This window comes from Mus musculus, chromosome 3 (genome assembly GCF_000001635.26).
Source record: "Mus musculus strain C57BL/6J chromosome 3, GRCm38.p6 C57BL/6J".
Classification (NCBI taxonomy): Eukaryota; Metazoa; Chordata; class Mammalia; order Rodentia; family Muridae; genus Mus; species Mus musculus.
This window is the reverse complement of record NC_000069.6, coordinates 106730013-106753490: the sequence shown is the minus strand read 5'-3', so window position 1 is coordinate 106753490 and position 23478 is coordinate 106730013. Positions and strand designations below refer to the sequence as shown.

General features: G+C 37.3%; 1 protein-coding gene across 11 annotated transcripts in view; it reads right to left on the bottom strand.

Annotated features, from left to right (window-relative positions):
* Positions 1 to 16913: 16913 nt before the first annotated feature.
* The window catches only part of Lrif1 (ligand dependent nuclear receptor interacting factor 1), a 51636-nt gene continuing 45071 nt past the window's right edge, over positions 16914 to 23478 (bottom strand). For 3 of the 11 annotated variants that reach the window (NM_001039478.1, XM_006501584.4, NM_028081.2), the window contains exons 2-3: positions 18852 to 19133; positions 16914 to 18086 (exon numbers count right to left, since the gene is read on the bottom strand). In NM_001039478.1, coding sequence (NP_001034567.1) covers positions 17643 to 18086; positions 18852 to 19133 — 726 coding nt within the window. In that variant the 3' untranslated portion in view covers positions 16914 to 17642. Of the gene's footprint in view, positions 18092 to 18851; positions 20155 to 20348; positions 21829 to 23478 lie in introns of those variants that run through there. The other 8 variants (XR_003954332.1, NM_001286685.1, XR_003954331.1 and 5 more) reach the window with 7 other exon arrangements.

Genomic DNA, 23478 nt, shown 5'->3' with positions numbered 1-23478 from the left:
TATCTTTTGTATATAACTTCTTAGTATACTCATTAATTCACAGTTTTTCTCATTATCTATACAAGATGAAGCCAGTCAAAATTTCAGCATGGATGGAATAGGCACTCACAAGATTGCATCTCTAACTTAGGAGCTGATGGCAGTTGATAGCTGCTGCAGAAGGCAGATTTCTTTGGATATGTACCCACAGCCATGATATTTATTTGACTTAGTAGGTAAATAAGTGGAAAAATAAGATGCTAATTTTTTTTAAAAACGTTGACGCATGTTCACTTTGAAATATAGAAAGGGGCACTCAATACCCAGAGAGCTCCGGGAAAGAACTAACCTCCCAGGAGTGCAGACAAGCCTGTGAGCTCAGGTAAGGCAACCACTACTGCTCAGAGAAACCCTCCCTGAACAATCAAGGCACAGGAACCTAGGATTAGCCTGAGACAGGAGCCTTCAGGTTTCTGTCTGTGCTCAGAGCTGACACTGTACCACAGCTCTCCATACCTAAATTCCTACGAGAGAGAAATGCTCTCACAGGGGTACTGACACAAAGGCTAGCAAGATGGACAAGCCACAGTGAGAGACAGCAAGTCCAGCTAACACTAGAGATAACAAGCTGGAAAAAGGCAAGGGCAAGAACATAAGCAACAGAAACCAAGGCTACTTGGCATCATCAGAACCCAGTTCTCCCACCACATCGAGCCCTGTTTATTCCAACACACCAGAATAGCAAGACTGATTTAAAATCACATCTCATGATGATGTTAAAGGACTTTTAGAAGGACATAATAACTCCCTTAAAGGAATACAAGAGAATAAAGGTAAATAGAAGACCTTAAAGATGAAAGACAAAAATCCATTGAAGAATTATAGGAGATCTTGGGTATGACCTTGGCTGAGGGTACCAAGGTTCCCAGAGGACTCTCCACATTGCAGGCAACCTAGCTCACCCAGGATCTTGAGATTACTGGTGAGTGAAATGCAACATCAGTTCCAAAAAATCCAGAAGGTCATGTGATAGCAGCAACAGAGTCAAAGAACAAGTCAGGCCCTAGCACAACCAGAATCTTGGAATCATTGAACCCAATCTATGCAGGAGAGCACATGGGCAGCAGAAGCATTAGAGATTCTTGGACAGAGTCCCTAAAGGAAAATAGGAATAGATGAGAATGAAGATTTCAACTTAAAGAGCCAGTAAGTATCTTCAACAAAATTATAGAAGAAAACTTCCCTAACCTAAAGAAAGAGATGTCCATGAATATACAAGAAGCCTACAGGACTCCAAATAGACTGGACCAGAAAAGAAATTCCTCCTGACACATAATGATCAGAACAACAAATGCACTAAATAAAGATAGAATATTAAAAGCAGTAAGGGAAAATGGTCAAGTAACATATAAAGGCAGGCCTATTAGAATTATACCAGACTTCTCACCAGAAACTTTGAAAGCCAGAAGATCCTGGACAGATGTTATACAGACCTTAAGAGAACACAAATGCCAGCCCAGGCTACTATACCCAGCAAAACTCTCAATTACCATAGATGGAAAAACTGAAGTATTCCATGACAGAACCAAATTCACACAATATCTTTCAACGAATATAGCCATTCAAAGGACAATAAAGGGAAACCACCAACACAAGGACTGAAATTATGCCCAAGAAAAAGCAAGAAACTAATCCTTCAACAAACCTAAAAGAAGACAGCCACAAGAACAGAATCCCAACTCTAACAACAAAAACAACAGGAAGCAACTACTACTTTTCCTTAATATCTTTTAAATCAATGGACTCAATTCCCCAATAAAAGACATAGACTAACAGACTGGCTACACGAACAGGATCCAACATTTTGCTGCTTACAGAAAACCCACCACAGGGAAAATACAGACACTACCTCCAGGAAAAAGGCTGGAAAACAATTTTCCAAGCAAATGGTCTGAAGAAACAAGCTGGAGTAGCCATTTTAATATTGAATAAAATTGACTTCCAACCCAAAGTTATCAAAAAATATATGGAGGGGCACTTCATACTCATCAATGGTAAAATCTTCCAATATGAACTCTTAATTCTGAATATCTATGCTCCAAATGCAAGGGCAGTCACATTCATTTAAAAAAAAAAACTATAGTAAAGCTCAAAGCACATATAGAACCTCACACAATAATACTGGGAGATTGAACACCAACTCTCAACAATGGACAGATCCTGGAAACAGAAACTAAACAGAGACACATTGAAACTATCAAATGTTATGAAAGAAATGGATTTAACAGATATTTACAGACCATTTTATCCTAAAACAAAAGGATATACCTTCTTCTTAGCACCTAATAGCACCTTCTTCAAAATTGACCATATAATTGGTCACAAAACAGGCCTCAACAGATACAAAAATGTTGAAATGCATCCTATCAGATCACCACAGACTAAGGCTGATCTTGAATAACAACATAAATAATACAAAGGCAACATTTACATGGAAGTTGAAGAACACTCTACTCAATGATACCTTGGTCAAAGAAGAAATAAAGAAATTAAAGACTTTTTAGGGTTTAATGAAAATGAAACCACAACATACCCAAACTTATAGGACACAATGAAAGGATTCCTAAAAGCAAAACTCAAGCTCTGAGTGCCTTCAAAAAGAAACTAGAGGGAACATACCCTAGCAGCTTGACAACACACCTAAAAGCTCTAGAACAAAAGGAAGCAAATTCACCCAAGAGGAGTAGAAGGGAGGAAATAATCAAACTCAGGGCTGAAATCAATCAAGTGGAAACAAATAGAACTATTCAAAGAATCAACCAAACCAGGAGCTGGTTCTTTGAGAAAATCAACAATAAACCTGTAGCCAGACTCACCAGAGGGCACAGGGACAGTATCCTAATTAACAAAATCAGAAATGAAAAGGGAGACATAACAACAGAACCTGAGGAAATCCAAAACATCATCAGATCCTACTATAAAAGCCTATACTCAACAAAAGCAGAAAACCTGGATGAAATGAAGATATTTCTAGACAGATATCAGGTACCAACGTTAAATCAGGATCAGATGCATGACCTAAACAGTCCCATATCTCCTAAAGAAATAGAAGCAGAGAATAATAGTCTCCCATCAAAAAAAAAAAAAAAAAAAAAAAAAAAAAAAAAAAAAAAGCCCAGGACCAGATGGGTTTAGTGCAGAGTTCTATCAGACCTTCAAAGAAGACGAAATTCAAATTCTCCTCAAACTATTCCACAAAATAGAAGGTACTCTACCCAATTTATTCCACGAAACCACAATTACTCTGATACCTAAACCACATAAGGACCCAACAAAGAGAGAGAACTTCAGACCAGTTTCCCTTATGAATATTGATGCAAAAATACTCAATAAAATTCTCACAAATGGAGTCCAAGTACACATCAAAACAATTATCCATCATGATCAGGAATTCAAGGCCCATACCTAAACATAAGAAAAACAATATACAGAAAACCAGTAGCCAACATCAAAATAAATGGAGAGAAGCTGGAAGCAATCCCACTAAAATCAGGGACAAGGCTGCCCACTTTCTCCCTACCTATTCAATATAGTACTTGAAGTCCTAGCCATAGCAATTAGACACCAAAAGTAGGTCAAGGGGATACAAATTGGAAAGGAAGAAGTCAAAATATCACTATTTGCAGATGATATGATCGTATATACAACTGACCCTAAAAATTCCACCAGAGAACTCCTAAACCTGATGAACAGCTTCAGTTCAGTAGCTGGATATAAAATTAACTCAAACAAATCAATGGCCTTTCTCTACAAAAGGATAAATAGGCCGAGAAAGAAATTAGGGAAACAATACCCTTTACAATAGTCACAAATAATATAAAATACCTTGGTGTGACTATAACTGAGGAAGTGAAAGATCTGTATGATAAGAACTTCAAGTCTCTGAAGAAAGAAATCAAAGAAAATCTCAGAAGATGTAAAGATCTCCCATGCTCATGGATTGGCAGAATCAATATAGTCAAAATGGCTATCTTGCTGAAAGCAATCTACAGACTGAATGCAATCCCCATCAAAATTCCAACTCAATTCTTCAACGAATTAAAATTAGAAAAGGCAATTTGCAAATTCATCTGGAATAACAAAAAACCTAGGATAGCAAAAAGTATTCTTTTTATTATTATAATTATTTTTATTAAATATTTTATTCATTTACATTTCAAATGCTATCCCAAAAGTCCCCTATACCCACACCCTGCCCTGCTTCCTTACACACTCACTCCCACTTCTTGGCCCTGGCGTTATCCTGTACTGGGGCATATAATGTTTGCTAGACTAAGGGTCCTCTCTTCCCAAATGATGGCTGACTAGGCCATCTACTGCTACATATGCAGCTAGAGACAGGAGCTCTGGGAGTACTGATTAGTTCCTATTGTTGTTCTTCCTATAGGGTTGCAGACCCCTTCAGCTCTTGGGTATTTTCTCTAACTCCTATATTGGGGACCCTGTTTTCCATCCTATAGATGTCTGTGAGCATCCACTTCTGCATTTGCCAGGCACTGGTAAAGCCTCACAGGATAAAGCTATATCAGGGTCCTTTCAGCAAAATCTTGCTGGCATATGCAATAGTGTCTGCGTTTGGTGGCTGATTATGGGATGGACCCCCAGGTAGGGCAGTCTCTGGATGGTCCATCCTTTCGTCTTAGCTCCAAACTTTGTCTCTGCCAAAGGTATTCTTAACAATCAAAGAACCTCTGAAAAAATCACCTTGCCTGACCTAAAGCTGTACTACAGAGCAATTATGATAAAAACTGTGTGGTATTGGTACAGCAACAGACAGGTAGATCAATGGAATAGAATTGAAGACCCAGAAATGAACCCACACACCTATGGTCACTTGATCTTTGACAAGGGAGCTAAAACCATCCAGTGGAAAAAAAGACAACATTTTCAACGAATGGTGCCAGCCCAACTGGTGGTTATCATGTAGAAGAATGAGAATTGATCCATTCCTATCTCCATGTAGAAAGCCCAAGACTATGTGGATCAAAGAACTCCACATAAAACCAGAGACACTGAAACTTATAAAGGAGAAAGTATGGAAAAGCCTCGATGATATGGGCACAGGGGAAAAAAATCCGTGAACAGAACAGCAATGGCTTGTTCTGTAAGATCAAGAATTGACAAATGGGACCTCATAAAATTGTAAAGCTTCTGTAGGGCAAAAGACACTGTCAATAAGACAAAAAGGCCACCAACAGATTGGGAAAGGATCTTTACCAATCCTAAATCAGATAGGTGACTAATATCCAATATACATAAAGAACTCAAGAAGATGGACTCCAGGATATCAAATAACCCTATTAAAAATGGGGTACAAAGATAAACAAAGAATTCTCAACTGAGGAATACCAAATGGCTGAGAAGCACCTGAAAAATGTTCAACATCCTTAATCATCAGGGAAATGCAAATCAAGACATCCCTGAGATTCCACCTCACAGCAGTCAGAATGGCTAAGATTAAAAATTCAGGTGACAGCAGATGCTGGCATGGATGTGGAGAAAGAGGGGCACTCCTCCATTGTTGGTGGGATTGCAAGCTTGTGTAAACCCTCTGGAAATCAGTCTGGTGGTTCCTCAGAAAATTAGACATAGTAGTACCGGAAGATCCAGCAATTCCTCTCCTAGGCATATACCCAGAAGATGTTCCAACTTGTAATAAGGACACCTGCTCCACTATGTTCATAGCAGCCTTTTTGTAATAGCTAGAAGCTGGAAACAACCCAGATGTCCCTCAACAGAGGAATGGATACAGAAAATCTGGTACATTTACTCAATAAAAATGTGGTACTATTCATCAATTAAAAACAATGAATTCGAGGACACCGGCCACCTTCCTGGTGAGTGCACAGGGGTCCGCCAGCCCGAGAGGTTTTTGCCTCAGGCCCCGGCGGGAGCCTTGGCTCTGGGACTCTGCAGAGGGCAGGCTGCATGGGTGACGGTGTGGAATACAGAGGCCAGCCATTTCTGGGACAGGCGAGAGACACAGAGCTTCTGAGGCAGCGCCATCTTCGGCTCCAGACAACCGGCCACCTTCCTGGCCAAAGCAACACAGCTTCTGGGAAAGATCCTGTTTTGGGCCTTCATCTTCAGCCAGGAGGAGGTCCAAACACCAGATAACTGTGCACCTTCCCTGAAAGAGGAGAGCTTGCCTGCAGAGACTGCTCTGACCACTGAAACTCAGAGGAGAGAGCTAGTCTCCCATGTCTGCTAGTAGAGGGTAACAAAATCAACAGAGGAACAATCTCTAAACAAAGACAACTATAACAACTAACTCCAGAGATTGCCAGATGGCGAAAGGTAAACGTAAGAATCCTACTAACAGGAACCAAGACCACTCACCGTCATCAGAACCCAGAACTCCCACTTCGCCCAGTCCAGGGCATCCCAACACACAGGAAAAGCTAGACCCAGACTTAAAAGCATATCTCATGATGATGGTAGAGGACATCAAGAAGGACTTTCATAACTCACTTAAAGAAATACAGGAGAGCACTGCTAAAGAGTTACAGGTTCTTAAAGAAAAACAGGAAAACACAACGAAACAGTTAGAAGTCCTTAAAGAAAAACAGGAAAACACATCCAAAGAGGTGATGGAAATGAACAAAACCATACTAGACCTAAAAAGGGAAGTAGACACAATAAAGAAAACCCAAAGTGAGGCAACACTGGAGATAGAAACCCTAGGAAAGAAATCTGGAACCATATATGCGAACATCAGCAACAGAATACAAAAGATGGAAGAGAGAATCTCAGGTGCAGAAGATTCCATAGAGAACATGGGCACAACAATGAAAGAAAATACAAAATCCAAAAAGATCCTAACTCAAAACATCCAGCAAATCCAGGACACAATGAGAAGACCAAACCTACAGATAATAGGAGTGGATGAGAAGGAAGATTTTCAACTCAAAGGACCAGCAAATATCTTCAACAAAATTATAGAAGAAAACTTCCCAAATCTAAAGAAAGAGATGCCCATGAACATACAAGAAGCCTACAGAACTCCAAATAGACTAGACCAGAAAAGAAATTCCTCCCGACACATAATAATCAGAACAACAAATGCACTAAATAAAGAGAGAATATTAAAAGCAGTAAGGGAGAAAGGTCAAGTAACATATAAAGGCAAGCCTATCAGAATTACACCAGATTTTTCACCAGAGACTATGAAAGCCAGAATAGCCTAGACAGATGTTATACAGATTCTAAGAGAACACAAATTCCAGCTCAGGCTACTATACCCAGCCAAACTCTCAATAACCATAGATGGAGAAACCAAAGTATTCCACAACAAAATCAAATTCACACATTATTCTTCCGTGAATCCAGCCCTTCAAAGGATAATAATAGGAAAAAACCAATACAAGGACGGGAACCATGCACTAGAAAAAGCAAAAAAGTAATTTCTCAACAAACCTAAAAGAAGAAAGCCACAAGAACAGAATGCCAACTCTAACAACAAAAATAAAAGGAAGCAGCAATTACTTTTCCTTAATATCTCTTAATATCAATGGACTCAACTCTCCAATAAAAAGACATAGACTAACAAACTGGCTACACAAACAAGACCCAACATTTTGCTGTTAACAGGAAACTCATCTCTGAGAAAAAGATAGACACTACCTCAGAATGAAAGGCTGGAAAACAAATTTCCAAGCAAATGTCTGAAGAAACAAGCTGGAGTAGCCATTCTAATATCTAATAAAATTGACTTCCAATCCAAAATCATCAAAAAAGACAAGGAGGGGCACTTTGTACTCATCAAAGTTAAAATCCTCCAAGAGGAACTATCAATTCTGAATATCTATGCTCCAAATACAAGGGCAGCCACATTCATTAAAGAAAATTTAGTAAAGCTCAAAGCACAGATTGCAACTCACACAATAATAGTGGGAGACTTCAACACACCACTTTCACCAATGGACAGATCATGGAAACAGAAACTAAACAGGGACACAGTGAAACTAACAGAAGTTATGAAACAAATGGATCTGACAGATATCTACAGAACATTTTATCCTAAAACGAAAGGATATACCTTCTTCTCAGCACCTCATGTTACCTTCTCCAAAATTGACCACATAAATGGCCACAAAACCAGCCTCAACAGATAAAAAAATATTGAAATTGTCCCATGCATCCAATCAGATCACCATGGACTAAGCCTGATCTTCAATAACAAAATAAATAATAGAAAGCCAACATTCATGTGGAAACTGAACAACACTCTTCTCAATGATACCTTGGTCAAGGAAGGAATAAAGAAAGAAATTAAGGACTTTTTAGAGTTTAATGAAAATGAAGCCACAACATACCCAAACTTATGGGACACAATGAAAGCATTTCTAAAAGGAAAACTCATAGTTCTGAGTGCCTCCAAAAAGAAACTAGAGAGAGCACACATTAGCAGCTTGACAACACACCTAAAAGCTCTAGAACAAAAGGAAGCAACTTCACCCAAGAGGAGTAGACAGCAGGAAATAATCAAACTCAGGGGTGAAATCAACCCAAGTGGAAACAAGAAGACCTATTCAAAGAATCAACCGAATGAGGAGCTGGTTCTTTGAGAAAATCAACAAGATAGAAAAACCCTTAGCCAGACTCACTAGATGGCACAGGGAAAACATTCTAATTAACAAAATCAGAAATGAAAAGGGAGACATAACAACAGATCCTGAAGTAATCCAAAACACTATCAGATCCTTTTACAAAAAGCTATATTCAAGAAAACTGGAGAACCTGGATGAAATGGAGAATTTTCTAGACAGATACCAGGTACCAAAGTTGAATCAAGATCAGGTTAATTATCTAAACAGCCCTATATCCCCCAAAGAAATAGAAGCAGTCATTAATAGTCCCCCATCCATAAAAAGCCCAGGACCAGATGGATTTAGTGCAGAATTCTATCAGACCTTCAAAGAAGATCTAATCCCAGTTCTTCACAAACTATTCCACAAAATAGAAACAGAAGGTATTCTATCCAGCTCATTCTCTGAAGCCACAATTACTCTGATACCTACACCACAAAAAGACCCAACAAAGATAGAGAACTTCAGACCAATTTCCCTTATGAATATTGATGCGAAAATCCTCAAAGTTCTTGCTAACTGAATCCAAGAACACGTCAAAAAAATCATCCATCCTGACCAAGTAGGTTTCATCCCAGGGATGCAGGGATGGTTCAATATACAGAAATCCATCAATATAATCCAGTATATAAACAACTTCAAAGACAAAACCCACATGATTATCTCGTTAGATGCTGAGAAAGCATTTGACAAAATCCAACACCCATTCATGATAAAAGTCTTGGAAAGATCAGGAATTCAAGGCCCATACCTAAACATGATAAAAGCAATCTACAGCAAACCAGTAGCCAACATCAAAGTAAATGGTGAGAATCTGGAAGCAATACCACTAAAATCAGGGACTAGACAATGCTGTCCACTCTCTCCCTACCTATTCAACATTGTACTTGAAGTCCTAGCCAGAGCAATTAGACAACAAAAGGAGATCAATGGGATACAAATTGGAAAGAAAGAAGTCAAAATATCACTTTTTGCAGATGATATGATAGTATATATAAGTGAGCCTAAAAATTCCACCAGAGAACTCCTAAGCCTGATAAACAGCTTCAATGAAGTAGGTGGATATAAAATTAACTCAAACAAGTCAATGGCATTTTTGTACACAAAGGATAAACAGGCTGAGAAAGAAATTAGGGAAACAACACCCTTCTCAATAGTCAAAAATAATATAAAATACCTTGGCGTGACTCTAACTAAGGAAGTGAAAGATCTGTATGATAAGAACTTCATGTGTCTGAAGAAAGAAATTAAAGAAGATCTCAGAAGATGGAAAGATCTCCCATGCTCATGGATTGGCAGGATCAATATAGTAAAAATGGCTATCTTGCCAAAAGCAATCTACAGATTCAAAGCAATCCCCATCAAAATTCCAACTCAATTCTTCAATGAATTAGAAAAGGGAAACCGGTAGATTCATCTGGAATAACAAAAAACCTAGGATTGCAAAAATCTTCTCAAGGATAAAAGAACCTCTGGTGGAATCACCATGCCCAGCCTAAAGCTGTACTACAAAGCAATTGTCATAAAACTGCATGAACTGGTATAGTGACAGACAAGTAGACAAATGGAATAGAATTGAAGACCCACAGATGAACCCACACACCTATGGTCACTTGATCTTTGACAAGGGAGCTATAACCATCTAGTGGAAAAAAGACAGCATTTTCAACAAATGGTGCTGGCACAACTGGCTGTTATCATGTAGAAGAAAGCGAATTGATCCATTTCTATCTCCTTTTACTAAAGTCAAATCTAAGTGGTTAAGGAACTCCACATAAAACCAGAGACACTGAAACTTATAGAGGAGAGAGTAGGGAAAAGCCTAGAATATATGGGTACAAGGGAAAAACTCCTGAATAGAACAGCAATGGCTTGTGCTGTAAGATCGAGAATCGATAAATGGGACCTCATAAAATTGCAAAGCTTCTGCAAGGCAAAAGACAGTGTCAATAAGACAAAAAGACCACCAACAGATTGGGAAAGGATCTTTACCTATCCCAAATTGGATAGGGGACTAATATCGAATATATATAAAGAACTCAAGAAGGTGGACTCCATAAAATCAAATAACCTCATTAAAAATGGGGCTCAGAACTGAACAAAGAATTCTCACCTGAGGAATACCGAATGGCAGAGGAGCACCTGAAAAAATTTTCAACATCCTTAATCATCAGGGAAATGCAAATCAAAACAACCCTGAGATTTCACCTCACACCAGTCAGAATGGCTAAGATCAAAAATTCAGGTGACAGCAGATGCTGGCATGGATGTGGAGAAAGAGGAATACTCCTCCATTGTTGGTGGGATTGCAAGCTTGTCCAACCACTCTGGAAATCAGTCTGGTGGTTCCTCAGGAAAGTGGACATAAGACTACCAGAGGATCCAGCAACACCTCTCCTGGGCATATATCCAGAAGATGTCCCAATCGGTAAGAAGGACAAGAGCTCCACTATGTTCATAGCAGCCTTATTTATAATAGCCAGAAGCTGGAAAGAACCCAAATTCCCCTCAACAGAGGAATGGATACAGAAAATGTGGTACATTTACACAATGGAGTACTACTCAGCTATTAAAAAGAATGAATTTATGAAATTCCTAGGCAAATGGATGGACCTGGAGGGCATCATCCTGAGTGAGGTAACCCAATCACTAAGGAACTCACACAATATGTACTCACTGATAAGTGGATATTAGCCCAGAAACGTAGGATACCCAAGATATAAGATACAATTTGCTAAACGCATGAAACTGAAAAAGAACGAAGACCAAAGTGTGGACACTTTGCCCCTTCTTAGAATTGGGAACAAAACACCCATGGAAGGAGTTACAGAGACAAAATTTGGAGCTGTGATGAAAGGATGGACCATCTAGTGATTGCCATATCCAGGGATCCATCCTATAATCAGCTTCCAAACGCTTACACCATTGCATACACTAGCAATATTTTGCTGAAAGGACCCAGATATAGCTGTCTCTTGTGAGACTATGCCAGGGCCTAGCAAACACAGAAGTGGATGCTCACAGTCAGCTATTGAATGGATTACAGGGCCACCAATGGAGGAGCTAGAGAAAGCACCCAAGGAACTAAAGGGAACTGCAACAATATGAACTAAGCAGTACCCTGGAGCTCTTGTCTCTAGCTGCATATGTATCAAAAGATGGCCTAGTCGGCCATCACTGGAAAGAGAGGCCCATTGTACTTGTAAACTTTATATGCCCCAGTATAGGGGAACGCCAGGGCCAAAAAGGGGGAGTGCGTGGGTAGGAGAGTGGGTCGGTGGGTATGGCGGACTTTTGGGATAGCATTGGAAATGTAAATGAGGAAAATAACTAATAAAAAAAATAAATAAAAAGAAAATGCTGTCTTTTTTTCCACTGGATGGTTTTAGCTCCACTGTCAAAGATTAAGTGACCATAGGTGTGTGGATTCATTTCTGGGTCTTCAATTCTATTCCATTGATCTACCTGTCTGTCACTGTATGAGTACCATGCAATTTTGTCACAATTGCTCTGTAGTACAGCTCAATGTCATGCATGGTGATTCCACCAGAGGTTCTTTTATTGTTGAGAATACTTTTTGCTATCCTGAGTTTTTAATTATTGCAGAAGAATTTGCAAATTGCCCTTTCTAACTCAGTGAAGAATTGAATTGAAATTTTGATGGAAATTGTATTCAATCTGTAGATTGCTTTTGGCAGGATAGCCAATTTCTTTCCATCCTCTGAGATCTTTGATTTCTTTCTTCAGAGACTTGAAGTTCTTATCATACAGATCTTTCACTTCCTTAGTTAGAGTCACGCCAAGGTATTTTATATTATTTTTGACTATTGAGAAGGGTGTTGTTTCCCTAATTTCTTTCTCAGCCTGTTTATCCTTTGTGTACAAAAATGCCATTGACTTGTTTGAGTTAATTTTATATCCACCTACTTCATTGAAGCTGTTTATCAGGCTTAGGAGTTCTCTGGTGGAATTTTTAGGCTCACTTATATATACTATCATATCATCTGCAAAAAGTGATATTTTGACTTCTTCCTTTCCAATTTGTACCCCCTTGATGTCCTTTCGTTTTCGAATTGCTCTAGCCAGAACTTCAAGTATTATATTGAATAGGGAGGCAGAAAGTGGGCAGCCTTGTCTACTCACTGACTTTAGTGGGATTGCTTTGAGATTCTCTCCATTTAGTTTGATGTTGGCTACTGGTTTGCTGTATATTGCTTTTATTATGTTTAGGTATGTGCCTTGAATTACTGATCTTTCCATGACTTTTATCATGAAGGGGTGATGGACTTTGTCAAATGATTTCTCAGCATCTAAGGAAATGATCATGTGGTTTTTGTCTTTGAGTTCATTTATATAGTGAACTGTGTTGATGGATTTCCATATATTAAACCATCCCTGTATCCCTGGGATGAAATCTACTTGGTCATGATGGATGATCATATGTTGTGTTCTTGGATTCGGTTTGCAAGGATTTTATTGAGTATTTTTGCATTGATATTCATAAGGGAAATTGGTCTGATATTCTCTGTGTTGAATCTCTGTGTGGTTTAGGAATCAGAGTAATTGTGGCTTCACAGAATGAATTGGGTAGAGTACCTTCTGTTTCTATTTTGTGGAATAGTTTGAGAACAGTTGGAATTAAGTCTTCTTTGAAGGCCCGATAGAACTCTGCACTAAACCCACCTGGTCCTGGGCTTCTTTTATTTGGTAGACTATTGATGACTGCTTCTATTTCTTTATCGTAAATGGTACTGTTTAGATCATTAATCCGATCCTGATTTAACTTTGGTACCTGGCATCTGCCTATGAAGTTGTCCATTTCATACAGGTTTTCTAGTTTTGGTAGTATAGCCTTTTGTAGTAGGATCTGATGATGTTTCGGATTTCCTCATATTCTGTTATGTCTCCCTTTTCATTTTAATTTTGTTAATTAGAATATTCTCCTTGTGCCCTCTAGTTAGTTTGGCTAAGGGTTTATCTCTCTTGTTCATTTTCTCAAAAAACCAGCTCCTGGTTTGGTTGATTCCTCAAATATTTCTTTTTGTTTCCACTTGGTTGACTTCAGCCCTGAGTTTGATTATTTCCTGCTGTCTACTCCTCTTGGGTGAATTTGCTTCCTTCAGTTCTAGAGCTTCTAGGTGTGCTGTCAGGTTACTAGTGTATGCCCTCCCTAGTTTCTTTTTGGTGGCACTCAGGGCTATGAGTTTTCCTCTTAGTACTGCCTTCATTGTGTCCCATAAGTTTGGGTATGTTGTGACTTTATTTTCATTAAACTCTAAAAAGTTTTTAATTTCTTCCTTTATTTCCTCCTTGACAAAGTCATCATTGAGTAGATTGTAGTTCAGTTTCCATGTGAATGTTGGCTATTTTTTATATTGTTATTGAAGATCAGCCTTAGTACGTCGTGATCAGATAGGATGCATAGGATAATTTCAATATTTTTCTATCTGTGGAGGCCTGTTTTGTGACCAATTATATGGTCAATTTTGGAGGAGGTACCATGTGGCGCTGAGAAGGTATATCCTTTTGTTTTAGGATAAAATGTTTTGTAGATATCTATTAAATCCATTTGTTTCCTAACTTCTATTAGTGTCCATATGTCTATGTTTAGTTTCTGTTTCCAGGATCTGTGCATTTGTGAGAATGGGGTGTTGAATTCTCCCACAATTATTGTGTGAGTTGCAATGTGTACTTGGAGCTTTACTAAAGCTTCTTTAATGAATGCAGCTGCCCTTGAGTTTGGAGCATAGATATTTAGAATTGAGAGTTCATCTTGGTAGATTTTACCTTTGATGAGTATGAAGTGCCCCTCCTTTTCTTTTTTGATAACTTTGGGTTGGAAGTCAATTTTATTCGATATTAGAATGGCTATTCTAGCTTGTTTCTTTGGACCACTTGCTTGGAAAATTGTTTTCCAGCCTTTCACTCTGAGGTAGTGTCTGTCTTTTGCCTTGAGGTAGGTTTCCTGTAAGCAGCAAAATGTTGGGTCCTGTTTGTGTAGCCAGTCTATTAGTCTATGTCTTTTTAATGGGGAATTGAGTCCATTGATGCTAAGAGAAAGTAAAAGTAATTGTTGCTTCCTGTTGTTTTTGTTTTTAATTTTGGGATTGTGTTCTTGTGGCTGTCTTCTTTTAGGTTTGTTGAAGGATTTCTTTCTTGCTTTTTCTAGGGTGTAGTTTCCATCCTTGTATTGGTGTTTTCCCTTTATTATCCTTTGAAGGGCTGGATTCGTGGAAAGATGTGTGAATTTGGTTTTATCATGGAGTACTTTGGTTTCCTCATCCATAGTAATTGAGTTTTTCTGGGTATAGTACCCTGGGCTGGCATTTGTGTTCTCTTAGGGTCTGCATAACATAACATCTGTCCAGTATCTTCTGGCTTTCATAGTCTCTGGTGAGAAATCTGGTGTAATTCTAATAGGCCTGCCTTTATAGGTTACTTGAACTTTTTCCCTTAGTGCTTTTAATATTCTATTTTTATTTAGTGCATTTTTTTCTTCTGATTATTATGTGTCGGGCAGAATTTCTTTTCTGGTCCAGTCTATTTGGAGTTTCATAGGCTTCTTGTATGTTCATGGGCATCTCTTTCTTTAGGTTTGGGAAATTTTCTTTTATAATTTTTTTGAAGATATTTGCTGGCCCTTTAAGTTGAAAATCTTCATTCTCATCTACTCCTATTATCCGTAGGTTTGGTCTTCTCATTGTGTCCTGGATTTCCTGGATGTTTTGACTTAGGATCTTTTTGCATTTTCTTTGATTGTTGTGCCCATGTTCTCTATGGAATCTTCAGCACCTGAAATTTTCTCTTCCATCTCTTGTATTCTGTTGTTGATGCTCACATCTATAGTTCCAGATTTCTTTCCTAGGGTTTCTATCTCCAGCGTTGTCTCACTTTGGGTTTTCTTTATTGTGTCTACTTCCCTTTTTAGGTCTTGGATGGTTTTGTTCAATTCCATCACCTCTTTGGTTGTGTTTTCCTGTAATTTTTCATGGACTTCTACCTCTTTAGCAGTGCTCTCCTGTATTTCTTTACGTGAGTTATTAAAGCCCTTCTTGTTGTCCTCTACCAGCATCATGAGATATCATTTTAAATCCGAGTCTTGCTTTTCAGGTGTGTTGGGTTATCCAGGACTGGCTGAGGTAGGAGTGCTGGGTTCTGATGATGGCGAGTGGTCTTTGTTTCTGTTAGTAAGATTCTTATGTTTGCCTTTCCCCATCTGGTAATCTCTGGAGTTAGTTGTTATAGTCGTCTCTGCTTGGAGCTTGTTCCTCCTGTGATTCTGTTAGCCTCTGTCAGCAGACCTGGGAGTCAAGCTCTCTCCTGAGACTCAGTGTTCAGAGTACTCTCTGAAGGCAAGCTCTCTTCTTGCAGGGAAGGTGCACAGATATCTGGTGTTCAGACTTGCCTCCTGGCTGAAGATGAAGGCCCGAAACAGGGCCTGTCCCAGATGTGTTGTCTCTGCAGTCTGCAAGCTCAACTGTACAGACTGGTCTCCCAGGGACAAGGGACACAAGATGGCCCCCTCACCTGCTCTGGCAGTCAGATCCCTCCCGTGCAGACACCTCTCCTCTGGCAGGGAAGGTGACTGGATATCTGGAGCCCTAAAAGGGGTCTGTTCCAGAAGCTTTGTTGCTTCTGCCTGTCCCAGTTGCTGTGTGGCTTGTGCAGTCCACTAGCTCACCCTTCGCAATCCGTGAGCTGACCTGTGGAGACTGCACATTTTTTTCTTTTTGTTCCTACATTTTTCTGGATCGAATTTCTAGATTTTTTTTCTTTTTCTTTCTTTCTTTCTTTCTTTTTTCTTTTTTTTTTTCTTTTTTTTTTTTTTTCTTTTTTTGAGACAGGGTTTCTCTGTGTAGCCCTGGCTGTCCTCGAAATCACTCTGTAGACCAGGCTGGCCTCGAACTCAGAAATCCACTTGCCTCTGCCTCCCAAGTGCTGGGATTAAAGGCGTGCACCACCACCACCCGACTAGGTATATCTTAATAGTTTAACTTGCTAGTCAGCTCCAGGTGTTCATTATACTCTTAAACTATCCCAAATGAAAAATTAACCAGAGGAAATGGATGCTTTTAAAGAAAAACTATAGTGAGAAAAGTCTTAGATGTGACTACAGTCTAGATCTCAAGTGCTCTTAACTGCTGAGTGATTTCTCCATAAATTATATCTTTGTAAGACATAATTGGTAACCCAAAAATAAAGTATATCACCAAATAGCCTAAAGTTTAAACCTTTCTTTAGGAATACAATATTGCAGACATGCAAAACAAAACAAAGCCATACATCTTTCACATTGAAAAATATCTGAATACATTTATTATAATAGATTTTATTGATGAAATAAAAATAACAATATCAAATAGATCATATTAAACTCAGTGGTAAAGTTATGCTTACAGCTTACTTCATAACTTGGGTTGTAGAATTTATACACAATATTCTTAGGGTAAGACCTGAGGAATTTAGTTGAAAACATTTAACAGAAACCCTATACAAAATGCTCAAATTTGGAGAATTGCATTTCACAGAAAAATACCCAACTTTTCTTCCAAAACAAGTAAGTCAAAATACTTCATGTAGGTTATTGACAAGTCATGACTCAACCCTTTTGGGAACTCGTTTCATATACAAAGTCACTTTCATAGCACCTTTACAATTAACAGAGTAGTCCCTTATAACTTGCAGGTACTTTTGTTTTTAGTTCCCCATCGTACACAGGTGTCTAAGTATAAATGAGAAACTCCAAAAAGAATGAATTTGTAACTTTTAAATTACTTTCAAGTTGTGTGACAAAAATTCCAGTTTTTTGTTAAGGATATAGATTATCCTCTTCATTCAGTATATTTATATAACTTTTTTGTTACATCTAAGTAGACATTTAGTTGTTAACGTCATGACTTTACAGTGGTTTTATACAAGATTTGGTATCATCTCCAGTTTCAGGCATCCAGTGGGGATCCCTGACAGGTGGGAGAGAACTACTATAATAATATAAGTCTTTAACCCATGGAGATTTTATTGTTTTTGGTACATCTTCTTACGCAATTCTTCAAGAGCTGCTTCTTTTTCTCTTAAAATTTGCTTAAGTCTTCTTATTTTTTCATCTCTGATGGTTTCTTCTAGTTCTGGTGGTGTCACTGGAAAAATATCTTCCATAAAGTTTTTATTTAAAAAAGTACTTTGTTCAAAAGATGTGCTTGAACTTAATGTGCCTTTTTCCTGCTTCTCATGAGAACAGTGTTCTGCCTCAGTTCTCTTGTCTTCCCTGGTTGTACTATGGCTTGTGACAATGTTATGTTGTGATATGTCTGATGTTGGTAAAATACTACTGAGAGGTTGGGAACTAGCAACATCAGTTCCATTCATGATGCTCATGACCGTGTCATCAGCATTCTCAATTTTTATCTTTTTTGTGTTACCCATCTTCATGGTTTCCGCTTTTCTTTTCTTAGAGAAACTCTGTTGCAATGTTGAATAAGAAAAAAAAATATGTTATTACTGTGCCACATGCTCCCAAATCAAAGTTGGCAGACAAATAATAGCAATTAAATTTGACTCCACAAATTTCAGTGCAGACAGCTATGGTAAAAACTGAATGCTACTAAGTGGTAGCAAAATGAAAAGTCACAATCATAGTCTTGGAGAACAAGCTGGTTTATTTACACTTTTTGGCTTAAATTGGGTATTAAAAGCCATGCTGACCCATCAGTAAAATGAAACCATAACTAAGAAGTACTAAGTTTTTTATTTCATTTGCCAAGTAGGCACATAAAGAAAAATTTCCTTAAGAAAGTTTATCTCAAAAGGTTGAAGATCAGAATGCTAGATTATAATGCTCATAGGCATAACTATAGTGATATATATTAATGACTATGCTGCTTAAAATGTATGTGTTAATACTCTAATGAATATACATGCTTATATTTTCCCCTCACTTATCTCCTTTAAGAAATTCTTTAAAATAGGATAACTACTTGTAAGGCTTTTGACTATTTTCTTACATTACAAATGGAAAAAAGGTGACTAAAAATACTTAGAACTCAAATAAACCAGGAATATATTTTTATCTCTGTGTAAGATTTGTCATTGTTTAACGTGAGATATCTGCAAATTTGGCAAAAACCATCACTCAACCTAAAGTACATTGAAAACCAAATAAAAGATAATTATAGTCATATGTTTGTCACACCTAAAAAAAATGCCATATACTTTAAAAACTGTTACCTGTTTTTTTTCTTCTTTCTTCACCACAATGTTTGCATCTTTGTAAGAACTACTTTTCATCAAACTGTTAAAGGAATTAAAACTTTTTCCAGAGCTCAGATGGTCAGGAATTCGAGTAAGACATACTCTCAAATCTTTAGTGAGACCAAATAGCTTTTTAAATTCAGCATCATTCTTCAGACATGATGCCTTAATATTAGTATGGCTTCCTTGAGAATATTTCTTGTTATTTCCTTTTTCTTGAATTTCCTTTTTTACTATTGATGCCATCTCATACTGCGTCTGGAAACGAGAAAAAAAAAAAAGACCACATATTGCTAATTACTTGTTACTTTATAGGACTGGCAAATAAGCAATTTTCTAATCTTCCACAAGTGATCAGTTCATGTTTTAAAACAATTGTATTACAATTATATTTACCATACATTCAAACAACTGGATTTAAATACAAACTTAAAATATTCACAAAATTAATCTTTAGGTTATTGTACAGAATAGTAACACAGGTCTGTTCTCAAGTAAATGAGGTGATGCTAGGTATGACAACAACTTTAAAATAATCTAGGCTAGGCATGGTACCCTGTAAATAAGGCACTCACACTCAGTAGGCAGATGCAGGATGATGGTAAATTCAAGGCCAGCCTCAGCTACATATTGAGACACTAAAAAACAAAGTAAAGCAAACCAAACCAAATCAAACCAAAATTACAGTAAAATCTGTACAGAAAGTCTGGAGTTTTCTGGAAAAGTCTACTGTCTTCAACCCATCTTGCTTGTATTACAATTTATCTCCTTGTATTTAAAATGCAATGATTTCTGTACTGAAGGGACTGCCACTAACATTAAGTCATCAAGTAAGCAAGGACAGTGGCTTTTTAAGAAGAGAATGGTAGCTGATAGATGTTATTCAACTAGAGTCAACAGAAAGAAAGGCTGAAAGAAACACACGTGTCTTAAAAACCAAAACTCCTGCTATGTCTTAAGTTTAAGGCACAAATAGTCAACGATATGGATAAAATTTTACTTAACTTACAGGTTCTGATGACTTCTACTTCACCCCTTTCATGGCACTTAAAAAAAATGAAAATTTTCTCTTGACCATCACCAAAAACAAAGCAAGAAAATATTTTAAGCCCTGTCTCTTATATACATAAAATTCTATCTTTTCATATACAAATATGTGTATATACATTATACACATGTACCCATAGTCACATAATTTTACTCATCTTTGAAGACCTATCACTGTCCAAATCTTCTGAACTTTGTTCTGTGATTGACTTTGTCTTATGGATTTGGCGAGCTAAATAATGAAAGAGAAAGATATTGCTTAGGCTCTACTACTTGTACACAAATATTTATTCAGATAAAAATTTTAAGCAAGCCTTGTGATGGGGTGTGTGTGTAGGAGACAGGTATCAGATAATTTTGAGAATTAAGAAATAGTTTCCACATATATATATATATATAAAGAGCATCCTGATGTGGGAAAATTACCTGTGATTCTTGGTCTCTGAAAACACACTGTTGAGAAGTAACAGTTGCTGCATCAACAGAGGAACATATTTTCTCTATGTTCTGGACGAGATTTCCTTTTCTGGGGGCATTCTGTCCTGTCCTAAATCCATCTGGAAAAACTGGGTTTATAAATACAGTCTTACTCTGTTTAAGGCAGTGAGTGGACTGGTTCATAGTATGTGGATTTGTGACAGAAAAAGATGGTCTCTCCACTTTTTCATTCTTCTCTGCTCTTAGATTGGCCATGGAAGCAAGCTGGGAATTTGAAAGTGATTTTGTCTTCAACTGAAAAGATTTACTTTTAACCAAAACACTATTTAAAATCTCTCTGGATATTTCTGTGACTATACTTGAACTTACTAGCTGTGATGAATCTTTTAGTGGAATATCAGAAGAAACAGAATTCTGCTGGTCAATTTTTGATGGCAGACCGCATGTCCCCTTTTCATTCAACCAGACTTTCCCATTAAACATTATCAAAGCATTATCTTTAATAGGTTCACTTACGGAGTGTGTCCTGCCAGAACTGTTGGTATTCAACAGAGGTGTATCTATTGTATTATCTCCCAGATTTTTCCTACCTACAAAAGTGTTTAAAACCTTTGTAGCCACATTATTTGAAGACTTAACAGGAATAATACATGGGATTCCAGGCTGTAGATACTCCTGAAAAATCGAGTTCACTGGAGCAGCTTGAGGATGCTGACCACCTTTTAATTGTGTTTCTGTAGCAACATTTGGTGGAATTTGCAAGGTATTGAATGTCACTGGTTTGGGGTAAATAGTCTGAGTTTTCTTGGTAACAACAAATTTCACTGAATTTACAGGATGTACATAAACAACTGTTGGTATTTGGGAGGCCTCAACTGTTCCTGAGGTACTTGTGGTTGCAGTTCCAAGTATCTTTTGCTGAACCAAAGGAGGCAAGGATGATGCAAGTACAGATTTCACTTCAGCATGGGCTGGAATCTTTAAATGATTCCCAGAAGGCAAAATTGAAGAATTCACATTTGGTAGGAGACTTGGGGTATTGAATATAAAATGAGATGAATCATTTTGTGTTGAGGGAGGAATAGTAAATGTTTGCCTGGTGAGTTTATGAATTTTCACACCATGATTCTGAATGTTAGAAACTGGTGGTGTAAAATTTCCAGTCCTCACAGAAGTAACTCTATCTTTTCCTGTTGTATCTATTGCTCCTGTAAAAAAACATTTTGTAGTATTGGCTGGCTGAAAAACAGGCAATTGAACAGATGCACTTGTGGAAGAGCTGGAAATCTGAGTTTGAAAAGTAACTTGAACTGGTTTTTCAGTATTCGCTTTCAAACCATGAGACATGACTGGAGACTGAACTACTGGGATAAGATTTCCAGAAGATTTAGAAATTGGAAGTAATTGCAGAAGTTTTTTTCCATCGCTGCCAATCGTAGGAACTACTTGGTACATGCACCCTGAAATACTTAAAAGAACATTTTAAGTAAATAAACACAACATACTACAAGTTCTATACATTTTATTTTAAAACAAGTATTTTCGATTAGTTTAGATAGTAAAATTTAATAACAGTATGTAATATCGAATTTGCAATTTAACACATCATGGATAGACTTTGAAGAGAAGATAAAATTATATCAACTTTAATTCAGATCTTACAAGCAAGTTATGAAATCTTAACATTTATTCCAAAATGAAAAGGTTTCTAATTTTTTATTCAAATAGTAATGCTATTAGAAAAGACTCATTACACAATAATCATTCTTTTTCCTTCTTTCTATTCTCTTCCTTTACTTTTAATGAGGACTTTAATTCTAACACTAATTATGCTACTTTTATTACTCTCCCCACCTCCAATTTATTCTATCTTCTTTCCTCAACAAATTCTACTACCAACTTTTTTCTCCTGTTTGAGATCTCTCATGTGGTGATACTTTAATTTCCCATGTTTTTATATTGTAGACTTAATGGGCATGCTCATGTATCAAAATTTCCTTTTTATTATTTCTGTGTACATTAGGTTTCAAGTTCCACATTGAGTATAGCAATTGTTTCTAATAATTTACTATCAAGCAATTCAAACTTAATACCAAGGAAATTTTAGTTGAGAGATGGAGCATACTGGAGAGAGAAAAAAGTTTAAAACTATTCCACTGCAATGTCATTATGAGCCATGTTTTAAATACAAATTGTCAGTTTTACAAAAAACCAAGATACATAAGTCTCCGTATAATACATTTTTTTTTGTATATTACTTTGTATAGACTTACCAAATTGTTTACATTTAAAATCAGATCCTCAAAAGTATAGTGCTCTTAAGGAATGCAGGACAGTCACATCACTCTAGCTGAGTGCTTCTTTCCTATACAACTCTACCTGGAGCGCCAGTCACAACAGAAATGATACTTTCTAAGAGATACATTCTGTGGCCAATTTAACTATTTTGTCCTTCATAATAAAATATCATTTAATTTCCTTCATGACAAATAATTATTATATATCTATGTTTAGGTGTCTACAGACTCTTTCATGCTATTGTCTAAAAATATAACTGTGGAGTACATATTCCATTGAATCAATATATCCTTAGATGACTAAGAACAAATGAAGAAACACTTAAAAAGACAAACATTAATTTTTAAAATGTAGAGTTCTGTTTTACCGGTGTGATTTTAAAATCAAGTATAAATGAAAAAACTCCATACCCAACATTCTATGTATCCTCATTATAACCCAAATAACATACTATCTTCAGAAAGTTTTGAATAGTCCTCTATGTATAAAAATGCATACCAATTTTTAGCAAAGTTAAAGAGAAATATGTTGGAGGGGAGCCTTAATTCTTGCTTTTGGAGTTTGAAGACCCACGTGCATTATCACTGCACAAAATACACTGTAAACTCAACATCAATTTATTCAGAAGTAAATGAAAATGTATTCAGTGTGGGTCACGCATGGTGGCTCATGCATGTAATCTTAGAACTCAGGGGTGGGAGCAACTGAAGTTGAACTTGAGCAACAATACAATACCAAGTCTTGAAACCAACCAACCAACCAACCAACTAACCAACAAGTACTGAGTTTTATGGTTCAAACACTAAGCTCTGTTAGGGAA